The sequence below is a fragment of the Hypanus sabinus genome, chromosome 28 (genome assembly GCF_030144855.1).
Source record: "Hypanus sabinus isolate sHypSab1 chromosome 28, sHypSab1.hap1, whole genome shotgun sequence".
Taxonomy (NCBI): Eukaryota; Metazoa; Chordata; class Chondrichthyes; order Myliobatiformes; family Dasyatidae; genus Hypanus; species Hypanus sabinus.
The window spans coordinates 7,303,024-7,321,668 of record NC_082733.1 but is presented as its reverse complement, the minus strand read 5'-3'; the positions used below and the strand labels follow the sequence as shown (position 1 = coordinate 7,321,668).

The window sequence follows — 18,645 nt, the reverse complement described above, 5'->3', positions numbered from 1 at the left end:
TTGTACTGGGCAATGTTGTGTAGGGATGGTTTGTACTGGGCACATCTGTATTGGGCAGATTTGTACTGGGCAGGTCTGTATTGGGCTGGTTTGTACTGGGCAGTGTTGTGTAGGGATGATTTGTGCAAGGCTGGTTTGTACTGGACTGGGTTGTACTGGACTTGCTTGTTTACGCCCTGTTGGCGTTGACGTAGAGATGGTGAGAAGTGGACACACCAGAATACCGGCAGCGTCAGGATTACAGGGGTTAGTGTTAGATTTGGGGCGACGCTGTATCAGGCTTCACAGAGAGGGATCTTCAACCGTGGGCTGAGAAACAAAATTCTGTGTTGGGAAAGATTTGGGGGCAAGATCACTGGGCTGGTGAAGCGCTTTCCCATCCTGCCTTCTCTTTGCCCTCACCTGATGGTTAAAACTTGTCTGCATCCCTGTGCCTGTGTTGATGCTGCAAGTGAGTTTTCGTTGCGAGTGTCCCTCACTTGTGTGTGTGGCAATGAACCGAACTAGACAGCTCAAATAGAAATAAAATCACGATTGGTGATGTTAGATTTGCCAGAATTGTAACTCACTTTTAAATCACTCAGTTATGTCTGATCTAAGTGGGAAAATTTGCGATGTTAAAGATCATTGAGGTGGGCAGTGATGTGGTTAAGGTCTTCCACACTTTTGTACCATAGGCATTAACAATACCGTAGAATTTCTGACAAGTTAAATCAACAAAAGCACACGCGGGGGAAAGCTGAAGACATTTATTTTTTGATATAAATTTTATTCAAATGCATATTTTGCATTAGTTATTCTGTGGAGCAAGATCTAGAAAAACATTTTGGCATTGGCTTGTGGAGATATAAATATCAATCTTTAAGTGAAATTTGAAAGAATCAATTTAAAGACCTCATTAGTACATGAAATAAACGTAAATTAATCTTTCTAATACATGGCATCTCCTTAAGTACCTTTGTGTTACACATTTATCAGTAAGGTCATTGGCTCACTATATTTTTGTGTGGTGGTGTGACTTCCAGAATAATGTTAATCATCAGCTTGACTTCAGTCTAAGTGCAAGCTCCATACTGAAACGCATAAATAAATGTATGAGTGACATAAGCTGCGTATATCGGACAAGGTCTTATAATGTACAGCATGAACCTATGAAGCAGCTGATGAAGATTGTTAAAATCTATGGTGCCTATAACCTATATAGTGCTCATGTATCAAATATTCTCCACATATTATCCTAGACTTTGTTACACACTTGTAAATGAAATTGGAGATTGCTCTGATCTCTGTTCTCTCTATGGATGTTAAACAGTTTCTTAATTGCAGAAAATAAAATTATTTGCATAATTGTTAAACAATCCTCCATCAATAAAATTATAGCCATCATCCTACAACTCATTTTTCAGGGTAAATAATAATACTTTTTTTTAAAAGACTGAAATTTATATTCTCTTCACGGACTGAATTCGAATCAGTCATTTGGCTCTTTTGTGTTATTTGTTACGCAGGACAGAAATCATTTCGTACTTTGTATTCCCGTCAGTTGTTTGGTCTTTAGTACAGCAGACCTCCTCTAAGACTGTCTCTTGGTGATGAAGCTCAATGAAGACAACATAAATGGAACTGCCCAGGACGCCCCCAATCAAGGGTGCAACGACAGGAACCCACCACCAGCCATCACCAGCTCTGCAAAGAGGTAAATGTTAAGTGCTGAAGACTCACTCTGTGCCAAACCAACATCCCAAACTCTTAGAATCCAACAGACCTTGTTCACATTCATGAATGTGTTGCCAGCCCTTGAGACACTCTTACAGGGAGAGGTAAGACATGCTCTTTGTAGCGTAGGAGACTGCTGGGTGACAGTGTAGATATGCATAAATGAATAAGGAGCAGCATTGGTAAGATGAAGACTTTTTCCCTGGTTGGAGAATGAATACTCAAAGAGCATAGGTTAAAAGTGTGAGCAAAATGACTTTCATGCAAAAGGTCATTTATATCTGGAATAAGCAGGTTAAGGCAGGTATTTTTAAGACTTTTGGACAGGTACATGGATGGGAAAGGTTTAGAAGGTTATTGGTCAGGTGTAGGCAAATGGTCAGCAAAGGTGAGATGGACAGATGGGAAAGTTTCCATGTTGTGTTGCCCTATGATTCTAATCTGTGTGTATCGAGTTTGGAATTCTTTTTCATGAAAAATACATGAAATAGATTTAGAAACACAGAGACATAGAAACATAGAAAATAGGTGCAGAAGTAGGCCATTTGGCCCTTCGAGCCTGCACTGCCATTCAGTATGATCATGGCTGATCTTTCTCTTCATACCCCCTGATCCCTTTGGCCACAAGGGCCATATCTAACTTCCTCTTAAATATAGCCAATGAACCGGCCTCGACTGTTTCCTGTGGCAGAGAATTCCACAGATTCACCACTCTCTGTGTGAAGAAGTTTTTTCTCATCTCAGTCCTAAAAGGCTTCTCCTTTATCCTTAAACTGTGACCCCTCATTCTGGACTTCCCCAACATCGGAAACAATCGTCCTGCATCTAGCCTGTCCAATCCCTTTAGAATTTTATGTGTTTCAATAAGATCCCCCCTCAATCTTCTAAATTCCAGTGAGTATAAGCCTAGACGATCCAGTCTTTCTTCATATGAAAGTCCTGCCATCCCAGGAATCAATCTGGTGAACCTTCTCCGTACTCCCTCTATGGCAAGAATGTCTTTCCTCAGATTAGGGGACAAAAACTGCACACAATATTCTAGGTGCGGTCTCACCAAGGCCTTAACAACTGCGGTAGAACCTCCCTGCTCCTGTACTCAAATCTTTTTGCTATGAATGCCAACATACCATTTGCCTTTTTCACTGCCTGCTGTACCTGCATGCCCACCTTCAATGACTGGTGTTCAATGACACCCAGGTCTCGTTGCATCTCCCCTTTTCCTAATCGGCCACCATTCAGATAATAATCTGTTTTCCTGTTCTTGCAACCAAAGTGGATAACCTCACATTTATCCTCATTAAATTGCATCTGCCATGAATTTGCCCACTCACCTAACCTATCCAAGTCACCCTGCGTCCTCTTAGCATCCTCCTCACAGCTAACACCACCACCCAGCTTCGTGTCATCCGCAGACTTGGAGATGCTGCATTTAATTCCCTCATCTAAATCATTAATATATATTGTAAACAACTGGGGTCCCAGCACTGAGCCTTGCAGTACCCCACTAGTCACTGCCTGCCATTCTAAAAAGGTCCCGTTTACCCCCACTCTTTGCTTCCTGTTTGCCAACCAATTCTCTATCCACATCAATACCACACCCGCAATACCGTGTGCTTTAAGTTTGCACACTAATCTCCTGTGTGGGACCTTCTCAAAAGCCTTTTGAAAATCTAAATATACCACATCCACTGGCTCTCCCCTATCCACTCTACTAGTTATATCTTCAAAAAATTCTATAAGATTCATCAGACACGATTTTCCTTTCACAAATCCATGCTGACTTTGTCCGATGATTTCACCTCTTTCCAAATGTGCTGTTATCACATCTTTGATAACCGACTCTAGCATTTTCCCCACCACCGATGTCAGACTAACCGGTCTATAATTCCCCGGTTTCTCTCTCCCTCGTTTTTTAAAAAGTGGGGTTACATTAGCCACCCTCCAATCCTCAGGAACTACGGTAATCCAGAATCTAAGGAGTTTTGAAAAATTATCACTAATGCATCCACTATTCCTTGGGCTACTTCCTTAAGCACTCTGGGATGCAGACCATCTGGCCCTAGGGATTTATCTGCCTTTAATCCCTTCAATTTACCTAACACCACTTCCCTACTAACATGTATTTCCCTCAGTTCCTCCATCTCACTAGACCCTCGGTCCCTTACTATTTCCGGAAGATTATTTATGCCCTCCTTAGTGAAAACAGAACCAAAGTAGTTATTCAATTGGTCTGCCATGCCTTTGTTCCCTATGATCAATTCACCTGTTTCTGACTGTAAAGGATCTACATTTGTCTTGACCAATCTTTTTCTTTTCACGTATCTATAAAAGCTTTTACAGTCAGTTTTTATGTTCCCTGTCAGCTTTCTCTTATAATCTTTTTTTCCCTTTCCTAATTAAGCCTTTTCTCCTCCTCTGCTGGTCTCTGAATTTCTCCCAGTCCTCAGGTGTGCCGCTTTTTCTGGCTAATTTGTATGTTTCTTCTTTGGACTTGATACTATCCCTAATTTCCCATGTCAGCCATGGGTGCACTACCTTCCCTGGTTTATTCTTTTGCCAAACTGGGATGAACAATTGTTGTAGTTCATCCATGTGATCTTTAAATGCTTGCCATTGCATATCCACCGTCAACCCTTTAAGTACCATTTGCCAGTCTATCTTAGCTAATTCACGTCTCATACCTTCAAAGTTACCCTTCTTTTTCAGAACCTTTGTTTCTGAATTAACTATGTCACTCTCCATCTTAATGAAGAATTCCACCATATTATAGTCACTCTTACCCAAGGGGCCTCGCACGACAAGATTGCTAACTAACTCTTCCGCATTGCTCTATACCCAATCTAGAATGATTCTCTCCTGAGATTCTAGATTTGCTAAATATATCCAGGATATACCATGTTTATTTCAGAAGAATATTCGTTTTAGAAATCATGCAAATCCCCATAAATCTCTATAAATTCAATCTCTTGTGATCCTTTGTCCTGCATTGGATACAAACACAGTAAAGCACGAATTTGTTCTTCGACAACACCTCATACAAATCAAATCTACATGACATTCAAATCAAATCTACACCATATACAAATCAAATCTCCATCACATACAAATCAAACCTCCACCTCATACAAATCAAATCTACATCACATACAAATCAAATGTCCACCATATACAAATCAAATGTCCACCATATACAAATCAAATATCCACCATATACAAATCAAATCTCCACCACATACAAATCAAATCTTGCCCAATTATTTTTATAAAATTGTTTATAAATATGCATATAAAAACTCAGAAAGTGTTGGTAGAATCTAAGACTGAACAACTTCTTTATTGGTCCCTAGCCAATCATACACGAGTCGTGTTCAATTTAGATCTAAAAAACCCCTATAATTTCTGTCATCTAGTCTGTCTCTTTCTCTAGCTCACACAGCCTTTCCTTCCATCACTCAGAACCTGCGCAACTCGATAAACCAATAATCTTGATTCAGATCAAATTTCCCTCTGACCCATGTGAGCTTTGTGAGCTTGTCCCCAGACTGTTCCATTCCATGGGCTGCGATTTCCTCATTTTGCTCATTCAGTAGAAGGATGTTAACACTATACCACTTCCACACTCTTCAATATTCTACAAGCATTAGATTCCCCATATCTGTGCAACATCATTCATTGCCCTCTGGAAGAGCTTCCCAGCACTAAATCAGCTAGAGTCATGATATCAATAGGAAGCAAGGCAGCACAATGGCACAACCCTTTATTACTGAGATGTTTTAGGTAACATGTTTGAGATCTGTCACAGGGGGATCCTTTACTACCATAAGCTCTGTGTAATTGTTCAAATTGATTGTTCCTTTTAGGAGTATTCTATGGTTCTGCAACTGTTTAATCTTGCAGTCAGCTTTGTTACAAAATAAAAATGCTGTCACATCATTTTCATGTTCGCCTGAGAAAACAGAAGGTGTCTTTGCTTAACATCTCATTCAAAGGATAATACTTCTAGATAGCAGAACATCCTCAGCACAACTCTGAAGTACATTAATGTTTTGTTCAACAAATAATATTAAATTTGATTGACTTTATGAAAGCAATATTTTCAGTGAAAACACTAATTTGTACTGCTGCACATAGCAAGTTTGCAGTTCACCACTAATTGATTCTAATATTATCCTCATATTAATCTGTGAAATGGCCTGGAATGTATGAAAGAGCACATATTTACTCGGCTAGACTACGTGGTATGAAACACAGATGAGTGTCTTAGCTTCCCCTGAAAATCACTCACCAGTCACAGTACATACTGAGTCATTCTCTTCAGCACTAAATTCAAACTTGCATAAGCACATTCTTTTAATCTACCAGCATATCAAGTACTCAAGAATAGACGTAATCTGAACTCATGCTGCCAGGTTAAACAATGCAAGGAACTGGGCTTCTGCCCCTTATGGCTATAAACTACTTGCATTAGTTTCAGGAGAATAAACTATCACTTGAGCCTGGTGCCCAAGTAGTCAGATGCACCATCTGGTATCCTTCAATCAGTAACACGTTCTTTTTCTATATGTATAATGAATGAATTGCTCTCATCCCTTCCACGGTTACCATAATGAAAAATTGGGAATTTATCTGTTTTCCAAATGTACTATCAAATTTCACATTTTACATCCAGTCAGTACTGAAATCCCGGCTTCAGGGGCCAAGGGTAGTAAACAACTTGGGGAACATACAAAACGCTGGACGAACTCAGCAGGTCAAGCAGCATCTATGGAGGGAATAGGACAATTGACATTTCAGGTTGAGCATCTCCATCTGGACTGGAAGGAAGCGGTTTAGTCCGGGCACCTGGCAAGGAGTGGTTCAGAGGCTTTTTAGAGCTGATGCCTCAGCGTCACAGACAGGGGCTTGATCCTGACCTCTGGCACTGTCTGCCCCCTGTGACAGTGCGGCTTTCCCCTGGGTTTTTTGGCAGATTGGTGGGTTAATTGGCCTCTGTAAATTGCCATGAACTGTGGGTGAGGATGTGTAAATGGAGGAACAGTGGGATTGATGTAGGGTTAGTGTAAATGGGTGTTTGATAGTTGATGTGGACTGTTCTATGCTATACAGTGCCTCTCTAAAGACTCCCTGACTTAATGTGAAGTGGGTTGAATTTACCTCAGTTGCTTAATTACGAGGGAAAAACAGCATGAAGAAATTCAGAATTATTAGCTCTTGACTTTTAAAGTAACATGAAAAACAATGGAAAATATATTGCCTGGGGAATGATCTGAGCCAGAAGCATGGATTTGATGGGATGGGTGGAAAGCTTAGTTAAGGTCCCCGGGGCCAGAGTGCAATCTGTAACAGTGACTTATCAGATGTGGTCCTGTACTTCCAATTACCATGTCCAGTGGAATCAAAGCTAGAAGCTCCCCTGACTTTTGGAGATTGCTTGGGCAATCTCAGAAAGCCTTTATCATTTGCCAGGATTCAAATTAAACCAGCAATGCTTTTGATTTGCTTTTAAATGAAAAACATCATCAGCTGTGCCATTGATGTTCTATCAAACAGGCCAGAGGGTAGTCTTGTGTAGGGGGGCTGACACAGTTGGATTCTAAAAGACTTAGGGCGAGGCCTGTGTCATGTATCGTGGCACTAACTGTTTCAGCATTTTGGGGATTTTAATTGGAAGGTATTTCCATCCACAGCATCAGATCAAAACAATGGATTCGGCAACTTTTCACTGACTCCACTGTGTAATATTATAAAATAAGAAAGCTTAAAGAAAAAAACATAGTGTTTCGTACTCCATTCACTTAAATAGACCTCTTTAATTATGCTATTTGTAATTAAAATACATCCACATGCTTAATGAAACTCAGCCAGCAATTATAATGAGAACCATAAAGTTTTTTTTGTACATAATACTCTAAATAATCACACTGGAGGAAGGTGCTCAAATTAAGTTTGTTATTTTAGGCATTCAGTTCCTATTGTGCTGAAATTGTTCATTGTCACATACCTGAAAACCTCAAATCCCCATCCAGCCACAGCAGTGAAGAGCCGTGGTCCCAGGTCACGGGCTGGATTTATGGAACCGCCGCAGTTGAAGCCCATTGAAAGACCGAGAACCAAGATGATGAGACCAATCACTATTGGCTCAAGACCTTTGGGAACACGATCATTTTTGGAGTCCAAGATGGCCAAAATGGAGAAAAGCAGTGCAGCTGTTCCTATAAGCTGTATAAAACACAAAAAAAAAATCAATTGACATTTTCCATCATCAGTTCTCGGAGGGTTGGGAGAGGGGAGTCTATGACCTACAGATTAACTTTTCTATTTCCCAACTGAGTCCAGATGATATCAAAGAAAGTTACAGCATTTTTTAGATGTTATTTTAATGTGCAGGAATTTATTCGACAATACAGGTCACAATGAGGTCTCAAGCAATGCCAGTCTTGGAATTGTTTCTATTAGTGAATTATTTCACTGTTTATAATCTATTCAGGCATAGAATGGAACCCTAATGTGCATTGAAGCAAGTTCTTGTTTCTTGATGGCATGATCAACTAAAATTTAGACATTTAAGGGATAGAGATTTATTGAAAATTGGGAGAGGAGCAAAATGGAAATACACCTCATGTTCAGCAGAGTTGGATTTCCATCACATTGAATTGTAGACCAGACTACACTGACACAAAAAGGAAGGATCTATTCCTCTGCCCTCGGGTTTCTCCGCTTGTCTTTGATGTTGATTAATCTTGTTCTTTGTTCGTATTCCTTTCTGTTGGTGATTCTTGCTGATCAATGTTGGGCTCATTGGTAATGAGGGTAATAGCTCAGCACTTGTTCAATGAGTGATTGTGTATTCTTTGTACTTCGTTCAAGTCTCACCAGGCTTGACTGTGCCCAGCACACACCAAGCTGGCGAAACTCGCTGGAGCAGGATAGGGAGAGAAATGGAGGGTTGACGGGTCGAGTCAAGACACTTCACATGGACTGAAAGGTTGAAGGGAGAGAGTTAGTGTACAAAGGAGTGCAGCAAGGGCTGGCGGGCAATTGGTGGGACCCAAGTGAGAAAGAGTGATGGGCAGACGGGGAGGGTGAGGGAAAATTGTGTCAGAAGCTGGGAGGTGTTGGAAATGACAAAGGGCTGAAGGTTATTAGAGAGGAAGGTGGAGCATGGCATAAATGGAAGGAAATGAGGAGAGCAGAGGGGAGGCACGGGCAGGAGAACCAATGGGTGAGTGTATGCCTAATGGGGAGATGGGTAGAGATAGGATGGTACCGGCTCTGTGGATCAGGAGGGGAGAGAAAGAGGAGGAAAGAGACAAAGGGGAAGCAGTCACTGAAAGTAGGTGAATTCAATATTCATGCCACCATTTTGTATGGTGCCCAGGTAGAATAAAAGGTGCTTTCCTCTGGTTTGCACTGAGCCTCAACTTGGCAGTGACTGTATTTAAGATGGTTGACGTCCAGCTCTCAGTTTGCATCAAGTCATATTTCACTAGATTTCATTCAAAGTGACTTTTACGACTCAACTGACAATGATTTACAATGGCTGGAAATTGCAGTAGTTATGGGGACCCTTGGGGTAAACTTGCTGGCACCGTTAGGCAGGATTGGAGCATCTGCCCGGTCATAATCGGCCGGGTTCCCACAGCTGTCTGGCTTGAGATCATTTTAAAGAGAGCTCAAGATGAGTCTATACACATCCATGTATCCTAAAGCAAATATGGATGAACAGGCCTCAACAATCATTGGCAAGGTAACAAACATTTTTAATTGATCTTCAGATATCATTTAATAACTGATGGAGAATGCACCAAGAAGCCTCTCATCTGCTTAAGTAGTGGAGGTTGTTTGAAAGTGTTTGAGAACTTGCAAGGAACTTTTGTGGATTTAGGAGTGCTAAAACTTTGAGCACCCTAGAGGAGAGGCTGCAGAGTCATATAGAACACAGAATGTAGAACATTTCAGCACAGCTACAGGCCCTTCGGCCCATAATGTTATGCTGAACCAAGTAAATTAGTAATCAAATAGGTATGCATGGGTTATATCCTGATGGGCTATTGGAGGCAGGACAAATGTGACAGCAGAGGACAGGGAAGGAGAATCTGGAGCCAACTATAACGTCTGTAGAAATACATGTCGAGCAGTTCACAAAAGAACCTTCCTCTGAAAGCATGTATAATAAGAAAGAAGCTCACCAAGTTCATGAGAGGCAGCTCTAACAGTCATACCTATCTAGCTGCATTGCTCTCTCTGGCTATAAATGCAGAAACTTCAGCCACCCTTTATGGCATAAGATTATATCATGGAGGGCTGCCACAAGAAAGCAGTATCCATAATCAGGGATCCTACGTCCCAGGCCATGCCCCCTCCTCAATCCCCACCATAATAAACTGATTCTTTCACCTACCGACTCACTTTCAAGGACTCTTCACAACTCGTAAGAATTATTTTTTATTTGCATGGTTTGTCTTCTTTCACCCATTTGTTGTTTGTCAAGTCTTTGTTTATGGATAGTTTCATTATAATTATATTGCAATTCTTTTTTCCCTGTAAATGCCCACAAGAAAATGAACCTCAAGGTAGTATAAGGTAACATACAGTATGTGTACATGTACTTTGAGCCCTTAAAGCATGGGTTACAAAAAGGCTGGCGATTTTATTGCATTTAGCGTCATTCCAATGCCTGCAAGACTGTGGGGCCATGTACAATTATGGACATTGGTCAGCTCTTGAGCGCAGATGTTTTTGAGCTCCCATAACAAAGTTCATAACACACATCAGTCTGGGAAAGCTCTCTGGATACTGTTATCCCCCACAATTCAGCCTTCCCTGACCCGTTCAGGCAAAATGCTCGTGGATATGAAATCTCACGAAGCTCTGGCTCCCAGAAGTATCTACAGTACCAATAATGAGACACATACTTTCTTGTACAACTGGATTGCTGATGCTTCATTTGCAAATCCCAGTCTGTTCGGATTGGGAACAACATCTCCTTCATAATCACCTTTGTCGTGGACTTTATAAAAACTGTCATAGCCGAGTGTGTCCCCATAAACTCATTCACAGTCTTCCCCAAACAGGAGCTTTGGGTGAACCATGAGATCTGCAATCTGTTGAGGGCCACATCAGTGGTATTCAGTTCTGGAAACCAACAAAGTTCAAGAGGTCCAGGTATGATCTCCAGAAAGCCATCTCACATGCAAAGTGGCAATTCTGGACCTAACGATGCTCGCAGCTGTGTCAGGGCTTGAGTGCTATCACTTCCTACAAAGTGAAACCAAGCAACATAGGTTTCATTGCCAGATGAGCTCAATGCCGTTTATGCTTACTTTGACCATCAAAACGTGGAGGCACCTTCACAAACTCCCACAGCCCCTGATGCGAGAGTATCCTTCAGGATGGTAAACCCGTGGAAAGCATCCAGCACAGATGAGATACCTGGCCGAGTACCGAAGGTCTGTGCATATCAACTGACTGGAGCATTCACTGATCTCATTAACTTCTTGCTTTGAGAGCCTGAGCTAACCACCTGCTTCAAGCAGGCTTCAACTATACTGGTGCCTAAAAAGAGCATGGTAACCTGCCTCAACAGCACTTACTCTACATCCACTGTGTGTTGAGAGCTTGGTGATGAAACATAACAACTCCTAACTGGGGTGCAACTTGGATCTGCTCCATTTTGCCTACCATTACAACAAGTCAACAGCAGATGCTATTTCATTGGCTCTTCACTAAACTCAGGAGCATCTGGACAGTGAAGGTGCTCTTCATTGACTACAGCTCAACATTCAATCCTATCATCCCCTCAAAACTCATCAATAAGCCTCAAGATCTTGGTCTCAATACCTCCTTGTGCAACTGGATCTTCAGTTTTGTCACACGCAGACCTCGGCCAGTTCAGATTGGACACAGCATCTCTGTGTTATTATGTCAGTGTGCAATGTGGGTGGTTCACCCGGAACTGCTTTTGGAGGGTTAGAGGTCCTAAGTAAGATGTGGTCGTGCTGAAGTCATTTGGCAAATTTGTAAATAAAATAGTTCTAGCACGTTTACCCATGCAAGATTGTCTTTGTTAAAGAACAAACATAACATGGTGTCAGAAGTTGGCATGAGGTCTAAATATGAAGTGTAACTGAATACCATGAGTGATTAAGAAAGAGATGCTAGTTCTGACAGAGAGAAGCTGCCAGCAAGAATTCATGCTGTCTTGAAGTTCACCAAGAAATTGAGGTGGGAGCCTAAAGAATCCTCTCAATGCTCCTGCAGCTATGCATTTCACAGGCAACCTTGCTGATAATTTCAAGCAGTGATTCAATATATATTCAGAAGAGAGCAGAGCTGGTGCAGTGGAGGAACAATTGAAAGTGTCTAGGTTTCTATATGTAATTGGTGAAGGTGCTTTGGACATCTACAACAGCTTTCAAATTGATGAGACAGCCTTGACATTGGACACTCTGATGACAAATTTGTGGGAGTATTTTGTCTGCAGTGGAAATGTCATATTTGAGAGATGTCCGTTCTTTTCCTGTGACCAGAAACAAGGTGTTAGCTTTTCACATACTGAGTAAGTCCTGTGAATTTGGAGATTTGAGAGACTCACTAGTCAGAGACAAAATAGTTGATGGAATCCCAGATAATGGGTCAGAGAGAGCTTGTTCCGTGATAAAGATTCAATGCTGGAAAAGGCTGTGAATATGTGTAGGGCAGCAGAGGCCACACAAACACAAGCTGAAGAGCTGCACAGTGCATACTGTGAAAACAGGGGGGGTTCAGGGCAGGGTTTTCACAAACCAAGCAGATAGACTCAAACAGTAAATGCTGCAAATGTAGAGGTAGGCACATCCCAAAGATGTGTCCTGCTTATGGAAAGTCCTGCAATAATTGTGGGAAGAAGAATCATTTCGCAAAGTGCTGCAAAGCTACCACAAGGTAGGTGCACGTGGTTGCTGATGCGATGGAGGAAGCCTTTTTGGATTCTCTACAGACTGCTGGTGCTGGAAAAACAGAATGGATTGCTCCATTGACTGTGAGTGAGACAGTAATTCCATTCAAGGTTGACACTGGAGCCCAGGTGAATCTGTTGTCTGTGGATGGTTGCAACACTCTCAAAGTAAAGGGCAAGATTTACCCAGTGAATTTAAAAGTGACAGGCTATAGTGGAAAGAATGTACCGGTAAAAGGACTGTATAGTGACCTTCAAGCGCAAGGTGCAGCATCTAAAAGCATGACCACTGGTTGTACAAAAGAGAGTACAGGTAATATTAGGTCTGAGCGCATGTGAAAAGCTCAATTTGTTGAAAAGAGTTTTCATTGTGGCTTCCTAGACCAAAGATGACCACACTTCACTTGTCTTTGAGGGGCTTGGATGCTTACCTGATGTAACTCAAGGATCTTGTAACAGCATCCATGAGAGGTCCAGAGAGGTTATCCAAGAAGAGCACAAGAACTCCACCTTCCATAGACATCTGTACCAGTTACACCAGCACGACAGTCAGTGTGCCAGTGCTGAACTGTTTGATCATGTTGAAGAAGTCATCAATCATTATGCAGCCTTGGTTCAAAATCTGCCTCTCATCGACTTCCAATTAAAGACTGGAAATCAAAAATATCTCCATGATCCTCACTGAAGCTTAAGAGAAAAAATAAAAAAGAAGATGGGGAGACCACACAGACGCAAAGATCTGAACGACAGACACAGACCAACAGGAGGAGTTGCGATCGATGATACACAACCAACAAAAGGAGTTCTATGAATTGAGACAGGCTCAGTTGGAACTTGTGCAAAGACTCACTGATCACATGGAATAGTTCAGTGCTCTATTATGAAGCATGTGAAGTGAATTATGGTCACACAGTTAGAACAAGAACAGAAATGAACAGATAGTATCTTGGCAGAGGATGCGAAAGAAATGAACATGTAGATCAGAGTTCTCAAAAGGACACTGGTATTAACGCAGCAAGTGAAAACAAGACATCTCTGGAAAGAAATTGCAATTCAGAATGGATTATTAAGCCACCACAGAGACAGATTGAGAGTGGTTAAGTGAATAGGGGACAGTATTTGCTTATTACAATTGAAGTTAATGTAAAATCTTTGTTGGAAAGCATTATTGTGTCTTGCAGGTTTATGAGAACATATCATTGTGTTTGTCTTCTTTAAAAGGGGAACAGATGTTATTATGTCTGTATATAATAAAGAACTTCACTTCCCTGTGTGCAATGCTGACGGTTCACCCGGAATTGAAAGTGACATTGGTGAACGGGACACACACACTCACTGGGGAATCAGAGATAGAGAGGGTCAGTAACTTTAAATTCCTCTGTAGTGGAGACTGCCCAGTCCTTTATGGGTAAAGTGCTCCCCATCATTGAACCCACCTACATGGAGTGCTGGGCCCACACATTCTTGGCCATGCTCTATTCTTGCTGCTGCAATCAGGAAGGAATTATGGTAGCCTCAGGATTCACACCATCTGGTTCAGGAACAGTTATTGGCCCTCAACCAGCAGACTCCTAAACCAGAGGGGATAACTGCACTCAGCTTCACTCCCCCATCACTGAACTGTTCCCACAACCTTTAAACTCACTTTCAGGAACTCTTCCTCTCATGTTCTCAATATTTAATGCTTACCTATTATTAATATTATTGTTTCTTGTTATTCTTCCTTTTTGTATTTGTTGTCTTTTGCACATTGGGTGTCTGCCTGTTTTGTTGGGAGCAGTCTTTTATTGATTCTATTATGATTCTTGTATGTACTGTGAATGCGAGCAAGAGAAAGATTCGCAGGGTCTTATATGGTGACATACATGTACTTTGAGAATAAATTTACTTCAAACTTTGAATGTTGAGGTCCAGTAACACAGTGCCAACAACTAGGGAGGGGTTAATTTCCCACATTTTCCTCATATAAATCATGAACTCTTGCTGGTAGCTATACTCTTACCTTAAACAGAATAGGTATTCAATCCTATTGGTAAAATCTCTCAATTTGGAGGTGTTGGTCTAAATGCTAAAGACTATTATCATGATTGCTTCAAAGACTCCTCGGTAACTATTGCAAAGGTTATCAGACCACATCAAATCAGAGATGGTTTCTGTTCTGTGTAACAGAACCTGCCTTTGACACCACAGTGCTTCACTTCTCTCTATAACTTTCCAATAAAGGAAAATGACGTCACTTAACCAAGCGTCCAGCAGCAACATGACAGAGAGCAGTAACAGCACACGGCAGTTCCTAATTACCGACAATGTGTTCACTGATACAGTTATTCTTCAGTCAGGACCACATAGAGACAGAATGTTGTTTTAACAAGTGTGAAAGAGCTGATCTTCATAGATGAGGTGAGATGGACTGCCCAGGTATCAAGAAAGCACTCAACTATCTGAGTCCTTGCAGAGCTTCAGAAACCAAGAACTTCAGGAGTGAAGAGAATCATAAACAACGTCTTTGTTGGTTAAAGTCAAAAACAAAGCAGTATGGCTGTGGTTCTTGGAAATAAGTTGTTTCATTGCATAAGAGAAAGGAGTGAAGACTACAACATGTTCACTTCCATTCATAGCTCCTCAGATAATGAAACAGTGAACACACAAAACCTTGGTACTGGGTTGCAACACACAAAATGCTGGTGGAACACAGCAGGCCGGGCAGCATCTATAAGGAGAAGCACTGTCAACGTTTCGGGCCGAGACCCTTCGTCAGGACTAACTGAAAAGAAAGATACTAAGAGATTTGAAAGTAGGAGGGGGAGGGGGAGGAGGAACAGCAGAAGGGAAAAGCAAGCTCCAGGACAGCAAGTGAGATGCCACCAAAAAGAAAGGCTGACACAACAGATAAACAAGAGTCCACAATCACTAACAAACAGCCAAGTGTAAAACCAACACCTTGGTACTGGTTTAAATGTGGTGAGGATGGGCACATAGCCAGATCTTGCTGCTATGAGCCCAGTCCAGCATTAGCAGTGGAAAAGAGAAAACAGCTTGAGAAGAGAGGGAGTGAGTGGGAGTCATGTCATGGCACTCCGGAGCCTTGTTTTAAACTAGAAGCAGGTCCTGCTGCAGGACAGTCAGGGACTGATGTTTTGGCAAAGCACGTCCCAAAAGCATGAAGATCCTGCTTGGTGAACCGGAGTCTGAAAGACAGACTGTTAACCTACCTGAGGGATTAGTCGGCACAACGTGCACTGCCTGGATAAGCCTAGCTGGTAGAAAGTGCAAAGGAGTATGGCTGTGGTTCTTGGAAGTAAGTTGTTTCATTGCATAAGAGAAAGGAGTGAAGACTACAGCATGTTCACTTCTGTTCATAGCTCCTCAGATAATGAAACAGTGAACACACAAAACAGTTGGATTGATAGATGGCCAATGTCATTCTTTCCGCAGAAGTACTAGGGAATAGATCTCTTAGATAAGAGCATGAGTACTTGACCATGAGCAGATTCACCTTGGCTAAATTCTCCATCACCAGCATTCTCTGAGGAGACATCATCACCCTGACGTGTAGAATGTGAGCCTGCCAAGTATCTGGTCAGAAATACAGCAAGTATCGAAACTGAACCTACCAAAAGCAGGTCAGTGTCGTCACAGTCATTTCATCAGGGAGTGGATAGGAGTGAGTGTTTGTGTGGATGAGGTGCTGAGTGACCAGGTTACTTTGGTCTGTCTTGAATGCTGTGGGAATGGCATTCATCCAGCCAATCAGATGTTATTAAATTCCGTGCCTAACACATGTAACATTTGATTGGTTAGATGAGTGCAGCTCCAACAACCCTCATATTCACAAGAGGTTCTGCAGATGCAGCACACACAATAGACAATAGTCAATAGACAATAGACAATAGGTGCAGAAGTAGACCATTCAGCCCTTCGAGCCTGCACCACCAGTTTGAGATCATGGCTGATCATCTACTATCAATACCCGGTTCCTGCCTTGTCCCCATATCCCTTGATTCCCCTATCCATAAGGCACCATCTACAGAGAGAAATAAGCAGACAACGTTTTGGGCCAAGACTCTCCATCAGATCTGGAAAAGTCTCAGTCTGAATCATTGATTCCAAATTTCCCTCCTTAGATGCTGCATGGCCTGCTGAGTTCTTCCAACATTTTGCGTCTGTAGTCCAACAACACACATGATAGAGCAAAACACTCAGCACTACCTGGACACTCATCTCCTGACACACACTATTGTCTGCTCACCATGGCAACAGTTTGCATCATGCTACCTTTGAAAGATCAGGGAGCAGAGTAGCGACTGACAGTCTAAGACTCTGCCCTGTGCTCGAAGACCAACAATTCGGATGTGGAATATCCATGGTTGGACGGCAGACCAGCAGAGAGCAGACAATAGGCTCCCCAGGCCACTGAGTTTCCGTGCTGGTTCCTCATCTGGGTGGCTCACCATCTTGGTTCATTGGATGAAATGGTTGATCATCCACGGAGAGTCAATTCACAACTAATTCCCAACCACGCAGTAGGGATTTTGGACACTGGTCTCTGCTGATATTGTCTCGTTATAGCTGCTGCGTGTTATAGCTGTAGCTTCAATAAATCCTTTATTGCTATTGTTTCTCTCCCAGGGGTGTCACCCTGAGAGTTTCAGGTTAGTAGGGTAAAGATACTCACTACTAATTCCACTCTTAACAGTTCATGTTTTCAGCTTCTATTCGTTGCTGCGTTTCTCTCCTTGTCTGTTCTGTGTCCAGCCTGTCCCTCCTTCACGTAGCATTTTTTTTCAAATTTTTTAAAATTTGTAAACCTTGTTTTCAATTCTTTTGTTTTCAAAATTTGTTTTCAATTCCTCCACAGGTGGAACTTTCTAACAATACAATTTTGGGTTTAATTAACCTGGGTTACAGCCTCCCCCTTTGAATTTATGCAAGTCCCTTTGCATACAGCTGCAGGTTGCACTGTAATGGGTCTGGAGTGTTCTTCATTTGTGAAATCTGGAAGAGATTCTACAATAGCTGAACGCAGAGCTTGGGAAAGGGACTGAATTACTGTCACTAGCTCAGGATATGTTAGTTCTGGGTTTTCCTTCGAGCTAGATGACCTTCAGAGTTCAGGCTCTTCTTTATGAGCATTTTCATTTGTCGTGTCTTTTCTAGTCAACACTTCATCCTGTGCCTCTTTTTCTTGTCGAATCTCAAACTCATTTGGGATTGATGTGATTTCCAGACTTCTGCGATCAGGTGGGATACACTGATTCCGCGTTTCCTCATTTGCTGTTTTTTTCCCACAGGGTTTTCTTCCGGACTGATAGGTAAATTACTTTCCACAGTGGACATCAGGTAAGTAACTCGCATTTCTTTGGGATTCCAGCACTGGGTCTGCCACCAGTGTGGTTGCAAATGGGTGGTTTGGGCTTGGGTTGGAGCCCACAGTTCTTCTGTGTAACTTTCACAAGTTCCTCGATCCTTAGGAGGTTCAGATACAATGTCAAGTCCTTGTCGCATTTGTAAAACTTGTGGGACTTGCTTGTAGCCAAATTTAGGGCAGAATTTCTGGCTACTTTGCAACTTGCAGTAGTGCTTATACAGTTCATCACAGGTATTCATGCCAACTAACACCACAGGCTGTGAATGTAGAGAGTCACCTGGAACAATCGATGCTAGGGTGACACTTCCACATCCACTCCTGTAATGTCATTTGGGAATGTAACGTTGACTTCTATATATCCCAGGTATGGGATAGATTGTCCGTTTGCACCTTTAACTTCCAACAAATCAGTGAGAGAATGAAGTGGTAAGTCTGAAGGTTGTGGTCATAGAAGGATTTAGAGATGGCAGTGACCTGAGATCCTGTATCGAATAAACAATTGCACTTTCTACCAGCTAGGCTTATCCAGGCAGTGCACGTTGTGCCGACTAATCCCTCAGGTAGGTTAACAGTCTGTCTTTCAGACTTCGGTTCACCAAGCAGGATCTTCATGCTTTTGGGACGT

The 18,645-nt window shown here is 42.0% G+C and overlaps 1 protein-coding gene across 1 annotated transcript in view; it reads right to left on the bottom strand.

The window, feature by feature from the left end:
• Positions 1-748: 748 nt before the first annotated feature.
• LOC132382404 (aquaporin-9-like) overlaps positions 749-18,645 on the bottom strand; it is a 103,037-nt gene continuing 85,140 nt past the window's right edge. The window contains exons 5-6 of the mRNA XM_059952560.1: positions 7,718-7,935; positions 749-1,686 (exon numbers count right to left, since the gene is read on the bottom strand). Of these exons, the coding sequence (XP_059808543.1) occupies positions 1,494-1,686; positions 7,718-7,935 (411 nt within the window). The 3' untranslated portion in view covers positions 749-1,493. The remainder of the gene's footprint in view (positions 1,687-7,717; positions 7,936-18,645) is intronic.